Source organism: Hetaerina americana, unplaced genomic scaffold, assembly GCF_022747635.1.
Source record: "Hetaerina americana unplaced genomic scaffold, ioHetAmer1.1.p SCAF_6, whole genome shotgun sequence".
NCBI lineage: Eukaryota > Metazoa > Arthropoda > Insecta > Odonata > Calopterygidae > Hetaerina > Hetaerina americana.
The window spans coordinates 72,026,291-72,039,778 of record NW_027287205.1 but is presented as its reverse complement, the minus strand read 5'-3'; the positions used below and the strand labels follow the sequence as shown (position 1 = coordinate 72,039,778).

The 13,488-nt window shown below is 37.8% G+C and overlaps 1 protein-coding gene across 1 annotated transcript in view; it reads right to left on the bottom strand.

Moving 5' to 3' along the window:
• LOC139695078 (fibrillin-2-like) overlaps positions 1-13,488 on the bottom strand; it is a 104,059-nt gene that overhangs the window by 63,969 nt on the left and 26,602 nt on the right. Inside the window, exons 2-7 of the mRNA XM_071593702.1 lie at positions 7,730-7,828; positions 6,484-6,579; positions 4,704-4,898; positions 3,738-3,992; positions 3,048-3,203; positions 1,713-1,877 (exon numbers count right to left, since the gene is read on the bottom strand). Of these exons, the coding sequence (XP_071449803.1) occupies positions 1,713-1,877; positions 3,048-3,203; positions 3,738-3,992; positions 4,704-4,898; positions 6,484-6,579; positions 7,730-7,828 (966 nt within the window). The remainder of the gene's footprint in view (positions 1-1,712; positions 1,878-3,047; positions 3,204-3,737; positions 3,993-4,703; positions 4,899-6,483; positions 6,580-7,729; positions 7,829-13,488) is intronic.

Genomic DNA, 13,488 nt, shown 5'->3' with positions numbered 1-13,488 from the left:
AAGTTTCTCACAGAGCCTTTTGTCATCATAATTCCTGGTATTCTTGTGTTTTCTTCTTTCTTCTATTAGTTCCCTAATCTCCGTCATGGTCCATGGTTTCTTCATGTCAGCTCTCTTTTTCACCAGTTACTCTTCTGCAACTTCTGCGATTGCCCTTTTCAGTTCATTCCATCTCTCTTTGGTGCTCCATTCTCCTTCATCATCTAGTTTGCTGTCAATGGCCATGGTGAATCTTTTTCTGGTGTCTTTTCCCACCAGCAATTGTGAGTCCCACCTTGGATCTTGTTTTGTCTTCTTAATTTTCTTGTAGTGAAGTTGGCTCTCCATGATTACCAGGTTGATATCACTATTCATGTCTTCACTGGGGTAGCTCTTGCACTGCTTCACCTGGTTCTTGTATCTCCTTCTTACTAGTACGTAGTCTACGTGGTACCTTGCGATATCAACTAGAATCTTCCATGCATACCTCCTTCATCAATGTTATTCAAAGAGGGAGTTAGCTAATACCATATTCTTCTGATTGCAGAACTCAACTAGTCCTTCTCCTTTGATGTTCCATTTTCCCAGCCCGAAATTTCCCATGCTTTGTCCTTCTTTTCTTTCTCCTATGACTCCATTCCATCTCCCATTATGATGAAATTTTCTTTCCCTGCCACCTGTCCAAGGACTACTTCCATTTGTTCATGCACTTCTTCTATTTCTTCTTCTGTATGGCTAGACGTTGGTATTTATACTTATACGATCGCGGCGTCCCTGGGCTCTCCTTCCAGCTACACCATCAGAATTCTCTCATTGTACGGCAATATTGCTTTCACTCTTATGCTCCATTCTTTTTTCAGTATGATGCCAACACCTGCGATCCTCCGGTCGTCTCCCAAGTATATAACTTGATATCTGTCACTCCAGTAGTCTTCTGCACTCATCCACTTGATCTCGCTAACTCTCAGGATGTCTATACCCAGCCTCTCCATTTCTATCTTGGCGTACTCCAGCTTTCCGCTAACCCCTAAGGATCTCACATTCCATGTCCCCATCCTACATCTGTCTTTCCTGACTGATGTACCCTTCCCAGTAGTCCTCAGCTAGAGATCCGATTCGGGGACTATTTTACCTCAGGCATATTTTACTGGGGAGGATGCTGTCATGTCCTAAATAGGTGGAGTGCAGGGAGTGCAGGGGTGGAGTCCATCTCCTCAGGAGACTAATGTGGTGGTTTCCTGTTGCCTTCCACATCACAGTACTTTGGCCATTTCTGTGAGCTTCACTCTCACCCAAAGCTGTAGCTGTTGATGCCAGACTCATTTCCTTTGAACCGAACTACTGAGAGGAAGCAGCAGTGGGGTCATTTTGTGTTGTGTGTAAAGTTGTCAACAGCAAATAATGGTAAATATTTTCCGACAAAATAGCCAGAAAAATGTTCTCTGCATGTCTCGAACCTGCGACTCGCGGTATGAGAGTTGAACAGGCTACCACTGGTCCACCCCGGTCACCCCACAAAATGAGAGCATGGTGAGATTGTAAATACTTATTTTAGATGGAACTTTTTTGTTTCTTATTTTCCTATGTAACTTTCCTACATTTATTTTTCTGTTATATTATACAATTGTTTTACCATTAAAGTACTATCTGAATTCTTCTATCTGCAGATCAATTAAGTGAAATAAAGTCATTATTATTATTATAACTTAGCATTAATTAATTAATTTACTCGCCTTCACAAACTTCACCGTCCGCCTTTTCATAGCCTGGATGGCATTCACATGTGTAGCCTTCAGGGATGTCAATGCAGCGGCCTTTGCCACATATTGTTGGTCGAAGAGCACATTCATTCACTTGGGTGATGTTTCCAGGTTCCACGCAAAGTTTGATGTAAGCCTCTTCAACAAGAAAGATCATTGTCATAATTAGAATTATGATTTCAAAATACCAATTTCATAAACCTTCAATAATTACAAATAATAATTATGTTTATTGATCATTTAGCCAACATTTATCAGGATGTATCATGTCGAAAATTATACAAAATCATATAGATAATTGTTAGTAGTAGTAAGTCCAGCATGACAAGTTCTCAATATTCTACTTTGTCCATGACCTAAATTGAGATTTTGGTTGGCTTATTTAGATATATCTGTATGAAGTATTAATTAAGAAAATTTTACTTGAATGAATCACTTAGGTATTATTTATAATAAGACGCTCTTTAGACTTAATATGCCTTTTTTTCTTAAAAGCTCTTGATAGAAACAGGGAGAATAATGAATAAAAGAAAGGATGAGACATGTTTTTCCAACTCTGAAAAAGAAGAAACAGAAAGGCTAATTGGAAATGTATCAGATTTGGTTCAATGTCAAACCAGATACCATGTACGAGGTACTTATTTCACCACCATTCTCTGTGTATTTTTACTAGTTAATTAGAGCAGAAGCAAAGCTATGGCTTACTTGTTTCATTTTATTGCATTATTCATATCAATTCCCATAAAAATGCTTCTAATTTTTTGCATTACATTTAATCATGTATTATTTATGATCATTCTTTTGAATGAAATGAATGAATGAAATGAAAATTTAAAAAAATATGTGAATGATGCCACTTACAAAAATGATGAATTATGGATTTAAAATATTTTACCCATTTTTTAAAAACATTACAATTGGCATCTCAATTCGAAAGCTAATGCATTATTTCCAATCTGAGGGGATGAAAATTTTAACTTATTAGCCATTGGGCTGAGTACTGGGTGAACTCTACCATCACCTACCAAATCAACCTTCAGGTTGATTACTGTGTTTATTGTTTTCTTTTATATTATGTACAGGCAATAACAAAGTGGTGCAAAAAATGAATATTCTGAATTAACATTCTGAACAGAATGTGACACAAAAAACAAAATTACAAAAGTATGCTAAATCAGTGATAACATGAAATCCATGAAAGTGGTCAGTCTAGAATAAATGAAAAATATATAAGTTCAAGAAATGAATTTACTGAAGGAAATTAAAGAATTAAGTATTTAATAGGCATCAAATTCTGCCATGTCTTACCTTCCCCTGGAGCTGGGCAAACATCACAATTATCTCCCCAACCTTTACCCATGTTCATTCCACAACAGCAATCTTTCTTGGTAAGACGCATAGGTAAACGCTGTCTACACTGTCCACCTCTTCCCAAGTATGTGTAGCAATTACCCTGGCGGGTATCTGAAAAAGGTAGAGGAAATAGTACATGGAAAGGGGTTGAGAAGACAGCATGTTTCTCTTTAAATTTCATCAGAAGGTATATTTCTTACACTTGAGTAATCCTGGATTTCTCTTAAATACAATCATAGATTGGTTTTTGAAAATATTGGATCATGTATTTAGTGAGGTATGACATTTATATATGACTCTTACAGGTATGCCAAATTTTTAACAAGTGTCCAATGATGCACACACAAAAAGATTGCACAATAAAAACAACTACATTATTAACTGTTGTCTTTTTTTACACATATCCTGGTTAGTATACTTCCCTGCCAACATATTAATGTTTTCCTCCCTTAATAATGAAGTTCTACTCAAATTAGCACAAAATATGGCCATGCCAAATGTGTCCCTCTGTTGGAATAAAAACAAGTGCTTAATTTTTAGGGAATTCCCATTAATTAAGTAAGAATATCCAATCTCAAAAAAAAAGACAGACCCAGACAAGTTTATTCATAAAATAATTTGAAATTCAGACCAACAACTACTTACCAATACAACTTTTCCTGTCAGCATTTGGAATGAATCCTGTGTGACACACGCAGTAGTAAGATCCGTCTGTATTGATGCATTGTCCATTTTCACATATGCTCTTGCCCCCTTCTTTGCATTCGTTTTTGTCCTCACATTGATTGTTGTCAGGATTTCGAGTCTGCCCCTCAGGGCACTCACAACGGAACGACCCCACAGTGTTAACACAAGTCCCACCATTACAAAGACTAGGAATGGCTTCACATTCATCGATATCTACCAAAATAATGTAAAACACATCAGATTTCAATTATTACTCTTAAAATTTAATGCAGATAATTGTTTACAAAGATTCCTTATGGTTTATAATGTTCCATTTCAGCAATTCACTGTTAAAACTTTAAAAGCTATTTTACTAATACATTTAGGTTTTACAATATCTCTAAAAATTTCTCAAGATCAACTGTGAAGGAATTATATTACACTAAAAGCTATTTTAAATGCAGCCTCTAACCGACTTTTGTGGATTAGTTTGATTAATGTTCAGTAAAATCGCTCGGTCAACAAAGTAAATAGATAGAGAGTTTTAAGTTACGTCAAATATTATCAATATTATAATAGGAAAAGTAACACATCTAGTAACCTTTTCCAAATAACATAAAATATTAATATTTATCTCTTTTTTCTTATAAGAAGCTACGATTCCCTAATGAATCCATTTCAAAGTCAATATTTCGTCTGATATGCTAAGCTGATAATTAACAGGAGCAAATATTTTCAATATTAGATTGAAGTTTAAATATGGATTACTAAATGAGATCTATCGATTGATTTCTTATGAGTTAAAAACAAACCATGACATTTTTTCAATGAAACCACCGCATTCAACATTGAGAAAGTCAGTATAAAAAATTATAAAAATTAAAAATAATTATTTAATATGAAAAATTAAAAGATTTTTATCCACAAGCTTTTGGCTCCACTGACCGAGACACTGTCCACTGTGTATGTTCTTCAGGAATCCTTCATCGCACTCCAGCCGCGTCGGACACTGCTCACAGGGGTGGCCCCAAGCCCTTCCGACGGTTGCGCAACAAAGCTGCTTGGTGCAGACAACACCCGGCAGCTGGCCCTGGCACATGTCATTCCGCACGCGAGTGAAACACGGCCCCGTCCTGTAGTCTGGCGTGTCCGTTGGTTGGGGGCGGCGGAAAAAAAGGTTTGGGGGTCGAGGAGGAGTGTGAGGAAGGGTTTTTGGGGACGAAGGAAAAAAGAGAGAGATAAGACGATGAATGAAGACGACTCGGAGTAAAAATTTGCTTAAATTCCGAGAAGGGATCCGAGATGCAGAAAAAAAGATCCCCGCGCCTGCTGAAATGAATGGGTCACTTAACGAGTCGAGAGAAAAAAAAGGCCCCGCGGTGGCTGAGCATGCTAATCCTCTTGCCTGGACGCAAAAAATCATCCGCGGGATGACTTCCTCGGAAGAACTTTTTTCTAACGTGCCTTTTCTGTACAGACGCATTCACTTTGATGCGTCCGCTTTTTATTCTGCTCGCCCTGGATAACTGACCGCAATACTTTAAGGCGAGCTGACTTCGCGAATGAAAAATTATAGACATTTATTTTAGAATGAGTGAAATACACACTTGGCGACTGGTGGTAGCTTGAAATACCTAGAGTAAAATTTATATTTTCATCCCAATTTATGCGATTTAGATTTCGTAATGTTGCATGGAATTTCTTATTCAATGGACGACACAAATAAAGGGCTTCCGGATGACAGCGGGAATTTTTAAGAACGTGACCTTTCTTTTTTTTGTAGCACAGAGAGAATACTTTCCAAGGGTCGCATAAGCCGTCTTGAGAAAAGGAAATATTTCGGTGCTTTACGATCACAGCAGTATGGTTTGATTTTTTATAAAAAACACACTCGAGAATAAGGCTTAATTAAGTAAGGCATACGAAATATATCATCCCGTCATCAATGACTTTAATGAATTAAAATATGCGAAGCTGTTATACGAAACAAGCATCACTATATTTATACAAGTTAACGTTGTATTAGGTACTTGGATTTCGGGTGCACGGGCCGGTGAGGATATTTCTTACCATGAGAAAATATTATTACAACAGAAAAATTGAAACACAACATAGATGCATGACGTAGAAATCGAACTAGTGTGAGTCGAGTCAGAGTCTGTTAGCTGCGAGGATATTGCCCACCAAGCAGGCACGGTCGACATTGTTAGCGTTCATCAATTCAACATGGAACATGTATACTAAAAAAAACTTTGAATAAATATGTTTATTATGCTTTGAAAATACACCGAACATCTCCATATTTGCAGAATGCGTTCATTACATGACTCTTAATGATTCAAAATAACCGATTTCTTGACCGCATTAAAGTCTCTTTAACTCTGATGAAGGTTCCACACTATACAGCTCAAAGGCACTAATCCCACTATTGACGACATTTTTTACACAATTATTTCCATGTTTATGGCTAATTTATAAAAAAACAATACCAAAAACGTGCTCTAAAATCAGCTGTACTATTAATGCTACTACTTCTTAGCATCAACTGTATGCATACGTATAAGCAATGTTGCGATAGCCGTTAGATTCCATTTCTGTATACTGTACAACCAAAACCTGAAAGCAATGCACTAGATTTCATTTCGGAACTCTTATAGTGAGCAGTAATTGAGCCTCGTTATTTTATTACCCAATCCAAATGTCCTGTCTCAATTAAAGCACTTACCTGCATCACATCTTCTACCGGTATAGCCATAGACGCAGGCACACCTATCCGGGCCAATGCAGCGGCCACCGTTCAAACAAGGCTCCCTGCAGATGGCTAATTCCCAGCAGAGTTACAAAACGCGTGGAATCATGTTGTAAAATATACAAAGGAGCGAAAAGAAAGTCTTAGAAATATTTGCAAGGCCAATTTCGTCAACTCAATGCTTACGTTACGACAGCGGCCAATAGCAAAAAAGTATACTTGTTCCTGAAGTACAAATGGGGACGATTTATGATGAATAGAAACAAAGAGTTATTCTTCACCGTTACAGTATACTTTGAAAGATGGCTTATTGGTCACAAAATTCAAGTTTATGAACCCAATTTACTTTTTACATCTTGTATTTCTTTAAGGATTTGCAAGAACTGTACGACTAAATAAATTACGGTCCATTAATTAAATCGCCCATATACGAGAATATAATTGGACACAAACTCAGAATAATTATAGGGAATTTTAATTATCTTATTAGATATAACTAGAATAATTCATTATTATTAAGATGCAATGCAAATAAATTATTCTAAATTATACATTAGGAAATATACATTAGGAAATATAAATCTGTACAATTTTGAAATAAGTGCAATCAAAATTCGGATCGGGAGATGCGCTAAAAAATAATTTACCGAAGGTAATTTGCTTTTCTGATTCACGAAGCTTAAATAAATAAATCGTTTTGGTTGCTCCGGTCAAGCAACTTGTTGCTTCCGGCATTTCAAAAATCGGAAAATTTATGTGATGAGCAATCAACATCACCTGATAGTAATTGACAGTGAGATAAACATGACAGTTTCAGGCTTAACTTTGTGGAATTCTTTCATGATGAGGGTAAAAAAAGAAACTTTGCACTTCCACATTAAGATTTAATACTTCACACGATCATGGCTTCGATGCTGCGCATCATCATCAGGTGCACCTGATGCCTTGTGAGGTCGTGCGAAGTTTTCGTGCGAGGTCGTGTAAATTTCAATGTGGAAGTGCAAAGTTTCTTTTTCTACCGTAACTGAGAGCTGTTCCAGAAGTTTATCAAGTTTCTTTTTTATGCTTTGGACAAGGTTGGCGTTTCGAATAAGGCACGTTTACTACAGAGTGGAGTGAATTTCACCTATATGAAGTATGAATTCCACTCTAAGTACATACATCCATCACAGAAAACATTTCAATATATAAAGACAACACTCGTAAATGTTGGTTCACTCACGTTCACCGCAGAACTCTCCCTGATATCCATGACGACAGACGCACTTTGATCCGCTGCAAGTCCCTCCATTTAGGCAAATCGCCTTGCAAGAATTTCCACCTGAAAAACATTTAAACGATTATAAGTCATTGGATATATACAATTTAGTCTTTAAATATCATTACCATAATCATCACTTGTCATTGATCTAGTTAGACGAGATTTTTTAAATTTTTCTGTTGGCTAACCACGTCATATTGTATTTCGTCATGCACCCTTAGACTATTTTTAAAATAATGATTAAGCCGCCACACTATCCATTAATTGACTACGTCGTAGAAATACTGGATTTTGTCCAACGGTGATTTTTTGTAAAAGATGCATTTCATCTAACAAAATTAATTCCATTATCAGTAATTAATTAACATAGCTCATTGCAGTATATTTTTTAAAAATTTTCTTGAATGAAAATAAGAATAACATTTCTCAACGATACTAACAACAAAATATTTTTTTTCGCCATTCTAATTTAAAGAGAAAATGCTGATACTTTCTTGTGAAAGAATAGAAATAAAATCAATTTTAAAAACTTGACAATTATTATCTCCTTTAATAACTTATTGCATAAATAATTTAATAAAAATGTATTAAATACTTTCCCGGTTGGAAATCCATAAAAGGGAAAAATACATCCCTGTAATTAAAAAAAATTGCGGAAAATCAGAAATCCGAAATGTTGACAGATGAAAAAAGGATAGGTATCCCAGTTTCTAGTAGAGGCGCCATTCCTACCCTTCATGCGCTCTCAAGTTCGTATTAGATAGGTTCCTCACGAATTCATTCCTGTGGATCATTGAATTTTTTTCATCGAATTCCATAGTACAAGTATCTTGAATCTCCCGGAGGAGTTAAACTTTTCATTGGATACCAATTCAACTACTTAACAGAACTTTTTTAACATTATAAATGGAATAGATGAGTGGGGAATTCGAGTGTCTTCCGCGGCTTCTACGAAAGTCATTTGCACCACAATGGTACTGCTCAGTGCATTTTAATACGATTCGCATGATTAGGGCACATCATGATTAATTTAGGTATAGGCAGCTGTTAAGAGGAGAGAAATTAGAACAAGTAGATTCGTTCCCTTACATCGGAAATAGATTAACGGGATGAAAGGAGCTTGACGGATACCGAGCGGCGATTAGCTCTAGAAAAGGAGGCGCCGACCACGAAGGGCCAACTACTATCCCTAAAGAAGATAGGTTCACAAACGAGGAAGCGTCACATGAAGCTTTCGTGCGGAGCACGGCATGGAATATGGTTCAGAGACAAGGACCACTGAAAAAATAGACCAAAGAAGAATAGAATCTTTCGAAATCTTGTCCTGGAGCGAATGCTATAGATCAAATGGAAGGACAGGATAAGAAATGAAGAATAAGCAGAAGATTAGAAGAGGAAAAGAAAAAGAAGAACCTCATGGACAAATTCATTATGCTATTGAACCTATGGCATAATGAATTTGTTGGGACCATAATGGAAGGGACGGAGGCATGCGGAAGATCAAGGGAGAAATACAGAGGGTAATAGAAGAAGGGCATTCGACGTAAGAGCTGTTGGAGCTTACGAGGGAGTTAGCATTAGACAGGGAAGAGTGAAGTGCTGTAGTCAATTAATAATAGGATTGAAATACTGAATGATGCTGAAGTATAGCACGCAGCATGAAGATAAGTTGATCATGATTGGAACAATGAAAAGAATACCAACTAAAAGTGACGCAATGAGATATTAGATTTATCTTATTTACAACGCCATTGGTAAATGTGAACATGAAGGAATTTTGGTATGCAATCATAGTTTCCAGGATGATTCAGAGAATTATAACAAATAAAATGAGGAAAGAGCATTGCGACGAAATGACTCTAACCGATTATTTAAGGGTTTTCGCAAACCTGTAATGCTAATCTGCCTGAGTTGTTTAAAGCTGCTTCAAGTTTCAACATATAAACGAGAACAAATTACTTTTTTCTGATTGAGATGTAACTAACATCACAGAGCCAACTCCGATCGAGAGGCTTCAAATAGCCAGGGAATCATTAATTATTCATTACGGGGTTTCCGTTGGAACTCCTTCGAAGAGCGTCCTTCGCATTACATTGCACGCATTCACTGTCTGATACTAGCCGCTTCATTAGCGTTTTACAACAGGCCGCCGGCGTTTATCCAAGTCCTTCATCTGCGCGTGTCAGTCACTGGAAATAATTTATATAGCATGAAGAAATACTTAATCCTTTCTTCTAATTCCTGCCAGACTGAGGAAATTTTCTGGACTCCAGAACCTTAAAATGTGTGAATATCACCCATGCAATACCATAGTCGAGAAACGACAGGTCAATCGCTACATATTAATGTCGATATGTTCGTCTAATTAGTTACATTTTTAAATCCACATGTTATGAAATGATCAGGATATATAATTCTCTCAATAGGAAGAACGAAATATCTATTTGCTTATAAGACAATGTTTTCGTTTCAGTAGTCATTTTTACAGTTAAAGTTATTTTCTTCTTTCTTGAAAAATACCTGGGTTTCCCGCAGATAAATTTGATTTTTTTGCACCGTATTTAAACGCGAATTTTTGCCATGTGCCAGAATAAATATGTCCCATATAAATTCAAATTTGACAAAGCAATTTTCTGGCTATTTATTTATTTATTTATTTATTTATTTGGGATACATTGCTGTTAGGCGATAAGCCGGGTGGCAATGACATGATATAACAAACAGTAGTCATTCTTAAAACATATCACAGTGTCATTAAATAGTCGCCATTAAATAGTGTCATTTAACAATCCCATCATGTATACCTTTTGCATTCACGCCTAAATGATTTAATGCTTTTGGGTAAGGGCTTAAAGAGTTCATCAGGCAGCTGGTTCCACTCTTTGATTCCCATATTTAGGAACGAAAACTTGGCGGTGTTTGTCCTTTGGGGCATGTATTTGATTTTAAGCGGGTGATCATTCCTGCCGAGATAACATGGCTTATTTACACTCTCGTTCAGTTCTTTCCAGCCTCCGTCAGCTTTCAATATTTTAAAAATGGCACACAGTCTATTCAGCTTCCGTCTGTTCTTTAGTGACCCCCATCCTAGTGAGCCTAGCATGTCACTTACACTGTCGGTCTGCCTATGTCGCCCTAAAACGTACCTGGCAGCCTTCCTTTGCACTGCTTCTAATTTTTTCACATGCCCTATTTCAAAGGGATCCCATACTGTGGTCGCATATTCGACAATAGGCCTTACAATTGTTTTGTAGGCCAATTCTTTAGTTGATTTAGTGCTTCCTTTGAGGCTCCGCATGACCCAGTGGAGCGATTTAAAGGCCTTGCCTACCACAATCTGTGTGAAGTCCCCACCCTAAGTCTTTACTTAGGAACAAAATTATTAACAAAATATTCTGTTCTATTTTAACAGCGAACAAAATTACTGCCTACTAGTGCCTGCAAAATACGAATGTTAATGTGCAAATTTTTATCAATTTTGAGCAATTCGCCATCCTCAAAATGATGTAGAAACGGATCGAGAATTGCCATGGAACGGACAATAAGTCCTTATGATAATGGGCACAATGAACATTTCGCCATCCCAATTGGGTAGTGGAAGATGACGCAGAGCGACACTCCAGGCACCTACTCTGTACGCTGACTCACGAGCTACTCCCGATGCCAAAAGAATCGTGGCGAGGGCTTGAAACTTTGATCCGATGATTTGATAGAAGGAAACCGAACATGATCTCTAGAGAAATATGTGTAACTTCAACTCGCAGTCAAGGAATACTATTTCTATAAAAAACATAAAAGTCCTTCGTTTAGGGGAAAAAAACCCAATACGATCTAATTCGTGTATAGTATTGAAGGATCAAATTTTCTGTAAGCCCAAAACTTGAAATTGCTAGGGTAGGATAAATCACATAATTACAATCAAAACGACAAAAGAGAGGATAAACTTAAGTTGTATGTGCGAGCGCCATTACACGACCTCTTCAAACAACACGAGAAAAGAAACAATTTAAATCCTGCAGAATAATCGAAGTACCCGCCCTCAGACGTGAGGGAATGTGATTCTTACAACCTAACAAAAATATCGTACAAAAAGTCGACTGGCGGAAATGGGATTAATCCGATCCGTGAAAGATTGAACCCATATTAGGCAATTAGACAAATCAGTCCAAAAGATAGAATCTAGACACCTTCTCGATAGCTGAAAAATGAAATACGTAAGAATAAACTCAACTGGAAAGAAAAAGTTGAACGAATGCACCAAGGAAGATTATCAAAGTTAGCTATCTCACATAAACCAAAGGGACGAAGGGAAATAGAAATAGAATGAACTTTGATCCGGAACAAGCATAGAAGGTGTAAACCATACTAATGATACAGAACAAAAATATATGTTTTTCAGCATAATTTATTCAACATGAAATGACTACAAATTCCTAATAAAGAGAAAGACATGACCTAGCCTTCCACACCACCAAAAAATGCGCACTACAATATTATTTTCCTGTTGTATTTTACGGCTAAACCCACATTATGTAGCGGAGGGTGGTGTACGAATTACTGTTATGTAGCACTCGATGACAAGCAATGAAAATTCAAGATTTTGTGCAAATTTTGGAGGCTTCGGTTGGAAAGAGATTTTAATTGACGGTTTCGATAACAAGATTTAATTAAAGATAAACACATTTCTTGGCACTAAATAAATGTCACAAACATAGGAATATTTTGTCTTAAACTCACGTTCTGTAAAGTGCTGCACGTGGGTTGAAGATAAAAGACGTAGAAAATCGAAATCGTAATATTCGCCACACGTTTTAGAGAACCAAGGAGCTTGGTGAGGAAGTGAGATTACCTCTACATTATGCAGGTCCTTATTGATTTAATGATACATTTTCGCAGTCCTCCGGAGAAAAAGAGACTCATAACGGCAAAAGAGGCGGAGGACCTTAGGCCGCAAAAGGGGACGCGTATTGAGTCACTGCCTTTTCCGTTGGGGCAGTCGGAATGTTGGCGTCACAAAATTTTCGTCCTACTTGAGCGGGTCTAACATGGACCATTGGTTGATTACTTTGTGCATTTCATCTCGAGAATAGCGTCTGGCAAACCAGTGGAGGCAATGGAGCAAAAAGGGAGCATTAAATAATTCAAACCTATTACACTTGAGGCTTGCCCCTGATAGCGAGTGCTCCAGAAAAAAAAGACAATGCTCCTTGCCTTACCGAAGCCGGCCCATCAATTCAAATCCGTCCTCCCGCCCCAAGATGCCTCAAGTTGGACAGCCAAATTGACTCCCTCCTCTGGGCGTCCAACAACACATCTAAATACCACCGAAATTTCCATCGCCACTAAGGGTTGGGATATTGGTGCGGGTGGTACAAATGAAGGTCCGAGCTGACACCACCGCATGAACATACCAGACGGTGTTTTTCCTTCTCCTCTCCACCCCCCCCCCTCGATCCCTTGTTTCCTCTCAAACCCAAGGCCCGAGAGCTTCATGTCCCACCCACCACCATTGCCCCTCTTCACCTCCCCCTAAGCCTTCCAGTGTCCCCTTCCCTTGAAGGAATTAATATAAGAGATGGGCAGGAGGAGGAGGAGTATATAAAAAAAGGTCTGAGGAGGAGAGAGACATGCGGGCCTTGAGAGAAGCAGGGCAGACGGGAGGAAAGGGGACGGGCGATGGCCCCATGCCCTGACTGACCCCCGGCTTCTCATGGAGTGAG